The sequence below is a fragment of the Rutidosis leptorrhynchoides genome, chromosome 8, assembly GCF_046630445.1.
Source record: "Rutidosis leptorrhynchoides isolate AG116_Rl617_1_P2 chromosome 8, CSIRO_AGI_Rlap_v1, whole genome shotgun sequence".
NCBI classification, from domain to species: Eukaryota; Viridiplantae; Streptophyta; class Magnoliopsida; order Asterales; family Asteraceae; genus Rutidosis; species Rutidosis leptorrhynchoides.
In genome coordinates, this window is record NC_092340.1 from 305303127 (window position 1) to 305307756 (window position 4630).

The window sequence follows — 4630 nt, forward strand, 5'->3', positions numbered from 1 at the left end:
GAGGGAAGTAACCAATCGGGGGGAAGCGGGGGGAAGCAAAATCTTTTTTTTATTCATTTTTTGAAAAAACTTTGATCACGAACATTATAGATTGGATGAAAATATGAACATTTAATAAAGACACTTTGTGATAAATGTTTTTATTTTGGCGGGAAAATGCTCAAAGAACTAATATATAACAATTGTCGTGTTTTTTCGAGCGTATGTTGAGGTTTTAGATATTAGTGTTTAGATATTAGGGTTTAGATATTAGGGTTTATAGGGTTTAGATATTAGGGTTTTGAAATTTAGGGTTTAGATTTAGGATTTAGATTGAGTTTTTAACACGAACAGTTTAGAGTTTATGGTTTAGGGTTTAGGGTTTGGTGTTTTGAGTTTATGGAATAAATCCAAAACACCAAACCCTAAACCCTAAAACCCTAAACTCTAAATCGGGCTAAATTTTACTTCACAAAATATGAAGAAAAAAAAACGTTAACATTCTTCACGAACAATATTATCTTGAATGTTATTTTTGTCGATCGTTTCCCGCCTAAATAATAACATTCATCACGAAGTGTCTTTTCTAAATGTTCATATTTTCGTGTGATCTTGATGTCTGAAAAAAATTTCCAAAAAAAAATGAAAATTTTTTTTTTTGCTTCTCCCCGATTGGTTACTTCCCCATTGATATATATATATATATATATATATATATTCATCATCAAGATGAAATCACTTTTTTTAGGGGAAGTAATTTTTTTTTGTTTTGAATTTTTTTTTTCAAACTTCAAGTTCACATGAAAATATGAACATTTAAAAAAGACACTTAGTGACGAATGTTATTATTTTGACGGGAAAATGCTTGAAGAAATAAATGATGACATTCATCTTAAGTAAATGTTTTAATTGGAGTTTTTTCTCATCGTTTTTTTTCCATCTTGTGTGAAGTTTTTTTTCCTTCCAAAGTTTAGCCTGATTTAGAGTTTAGGGTTTAGTGTTTTGGATTTAGTCCCTAAACCCTAAACTCTAAATCGTTTGTGTTAAAAATTCAATCTAAACCCTAATTTCTAAACCCTAAACCCTAATTTATAAACTTTAATTCCTAATTTCTGAACCCTAATTTCTGAACTCTAATTTTTAAACCCTAATTTTTAAAGCTTAATTTTAACCCCTTATAAAAACATTAATTAAAACATTACATATGATGCATGTTATCATTTATTTTTTCGAGCGTTTTTCTGTCAAAATAATAACATTTATCACAAAGTGTCTTTTTTAAAAGTTCATATTTTCATGTGATCTTAATTTTTTAAATTTTTTTTAAAAAACGAAAAAAAAATTACTTTTCCCTCAAAAAAGTGTTTCTCTTTTGATTAAAACATTATATATATATATATATATATATATATATATATATATATATATATATATATATATATATATATATATATCGAATCAAGAACATCGAATCACTCCTTCATCTTTCTCTCAAAGTCTCCTTAAAAATTGAATTAAACACCGAATTAGACTATCATGACTCCTATCTACGATCGAAGTACCTACTACATGGATGAAATGGATTCCGCTAAAAACTAATATTTTTTTGTGGAGTGTCTTTAGATAGATTACCTACACAGTCAAATCTATCTCGAATAGGGCTGGAAATTGAGAATAATGGGTGCATTTGGTGAAATCATTTCATCGAGTCCGATAATCATGCGTTTTTCGGGTGTCAAGTAGCAACAGAATTGTGGAGAAGAGTCGGAGTATGGACCGACGTTGCATTCCCTTCTTTTGCAGATTGCATGAGTTTGTGAGTTGGTTCTATAATTGGAGAGCGAATGAAGTGTCGAAGTCGAAATTGTTCGTGATTGTTCATTGTTGTAGTCTTGCTTTGGCATATTTGAAGGTTCAGAAACAATGTGATTTTCCCCCGTGAGGATATGAAGAAATCTATGTTATTTGATTCTATTTGTAGTTTTTCGTTTTCTTAAGTTACTAATAGAGGCAAAATTCATGTAAATTGGATTGATTAGCTCATGAAGCCATTCTAAACGTTTTTTGATTTCCCTCTTTAGTTGCTTACTAAAGGTCGTGGTAATATATATATGTTTGACAGTTTGACTGTTCAAAAAAAGCAATCCAACGCATCCGGAAGAAAAAAAAAAAAAAAAAAAAAATCTAGAATACACAATTACTATGCGTACAATTTACCATAATAAATAATAAATCAGTTTAATTTAATTTATTTTAATTTGGTAAATTCAATTGATGGTCATGATAACATGCACGTGTACGGTTTATTTCAGATCGAAACGACAACGTATCATGAATCTCGTTCCTTGAATCAATAAAATATCAATTTCAATATTTCCTTGTGTATGAACACCACCCAAGTGCGCCAAGCCAAAGGCATGTGCTTTATCTTCTCCAATCGGTGGATTCTCGCCGCCGCTGCCGTCGTCGGTCCGTCTACCGTCACCATAAAACCTAACTTCGTCCTTTCACTATAATCAATTTCACACCAACAGATCTAGATTCTTTATTTCTGGTTTAAAAAAAAAATAAAAAATCATGTTTACATCTATTTAAAATTAAATTGAATTCGCAATGAAATCCTTCCCTATCAGGTTAGAGTTGTTTATTTATATCGATTATATTATACATATTTTTATTCAATTTGTGATAATTTCATGTTGATGATAATTAATTTTATTGATTTGTGGTTTAATTTGCCCTAATTTGTATATTAGGTGAAACAAGTTGTGAAATTTGAAAAATTGGGGATCTGTGAAATAATAGATATGGCTGATAATATGAATGATGATGATATGGTTTTGGATCTTGATTTAAATCAGGAGCCTTTAGTTGAAAGCTCACCACCACCACCATTAGTAGTATTACCACAACCTCCATCTTTTGGTTATGGACCTATATTGAATGAATTAGAGACTGAACATGTTAGGATTGAGGATCGAATTAGGCAGCTTGAAGCTGTTACTGCTAGGGCTAGACAACGACAGCGATGGCGTCAAGCTCGAAATAATCCGGAATTAAGTTATATGGCTGTGATTGAACCAGGTGTTAGTGCAGGGACTGATAATGCTAATATTAGGGATGAAGCTAGGGTTGATGAGGGAGTTGTTAGTCCTGAAAGAGGGAGGAATAGTAAAAGGGATATTAGTCAGTTGACGAAAGCACTCGAGATGGATTTGGATTCGAAAAAGACTGAAGAAGGTGGTGGCGGTGATGAAGATGAAAGTGGCGGGTTCTTTGATTGTAATATATGTTTGGAAATGGCTAGGGATCCGATTTTGACTTGCTGTGGTCATTTGTTTTGTTGGAGTTGTTTTTATCAGTTGTCGTATGTGGATTCAAGTGCAAAAGAATGTCCTGTTTGTAAAGGTGAGGTGACTGATTCAAGTATTACACCGATTTACGGGAATGGGAAGAATCAACCCATTTTGAAGTTGGAGTCGGGCGTGAAAATACCACCTAGACCTCGTGCTCGTCGAGTCGAAAGTATTAGACAACAAAGGGTTGTTAGGGGAATATCTCATATTCCTGTAGCAGAAGCACTTAGAAGGATTAGGATTGGGATCGGTTCTATAGGTGGGACCCCTTTTCTTCAAGGACTTAACAATGTAGGTTCGGGTTCTGAACCGAGTCCCCCGGTTTTAAATAATGCAGAGGCTGGCGGTAGCCGCCGTCGGTCCCGCCAGTTCTCTAGGGTGATATCTGAAAGTGCTGCTTCACTTTCTTCAATTTCGTCTGCTTTAAACAATGCAGAAAGGTTAGTTGAGGATCTTGAAACTTATATAAACGACCGTCTTTTGAGGAGGGCTGATGCACAGACTGTTGTACCACCAAGTAGTCAAGAATTAAATACTTTTCTTGCTAGTGAGATTCAACCCGAGCCTCAAAATGCAGAGATGAATGTAGCTACACCAGTAGTATCATCTTCTTCACAAAGATCTGTTGCTACTGTTGTGCACTTGGATAACATATCGACTGATAATGCTGTAGAGATCGATCTGACGATATCTCGTCCGTCTTCTTCGTCTACTAGGAGAGGTGCTGTTTCTCGGGCTTTGAGTTTAGAAGGTGGAACATCTCGGGAACTCAGGAGAAGACGCATGAGGTGATGTCATATGTATTTTAAAAATGAAATTTTTATTTAAAAAGGGTGTGGATTATGGACCCTCGTTATCTTTGATTTACAACTTAGTTATGCTTTCGTCATTACATTTGTTATTCATAGTGAACATGTCTTAGATCTTGAGAATGTTGTCTTCTTGTTTACTGGTTCGTGTTATCTTGCATGTCGTATGTTGTAGCGTGTTTAACAATTGGAAAAATGTAATACCTGATTTGTTGCTGATATACAAAGTGCATGTGTTATCACTGCTGATGTTTGGCATCTGTTTTGAACGCATATATGTGCGGCAGGTAATGTAGTTTTTTTTTTTATCGAACTAAAATTTTTACAGACCTTTGAAGCCATTATGGTCTCTTTGTGGCCAAACTAGTTAAGAATGTAAGATTGTGGTTTTCAACTGTTGAAAGCTGTTGACTCTATTTACTGCTTTTCATTGATGTGATCAAATTTTGAACATTGTTTTGCAACACTTGAAACTATGTTTGTGAC

At 33.7% G+C, this 4630-nt stretch overlaps 1 protein-coding gene across 1 annotated transcript; it reads left to right on the top strand.

Annotated features, from left to right (window-relative positions):
- The first annotated feature begins 2361 nt into the window (after nucleotides 1-2361).
- On the top strand, nucleotides 2362-4391 carry LOC139861819 (uncharacterized). The gene is made up of 2 exons (XM_071850342.1): nucleotides 2362-2612; nucleotides 2736-4391. The coding sequence occupies exon 2, from the start codon at nucleotides 2787-2789 to the stop codon at nucleotides 4125-4127; it is 1341 nt and encodes a 446-aa protein (XP_071706443.1). The 5' UTR covers nucleotides 2362-2612; nucleotides 2736-2786; the 3' UTR covers nucleotides 4128-4391.
- The last annotated feature ends 239 nt before the right edge of the window (nucleotides 4392-4630 follow it).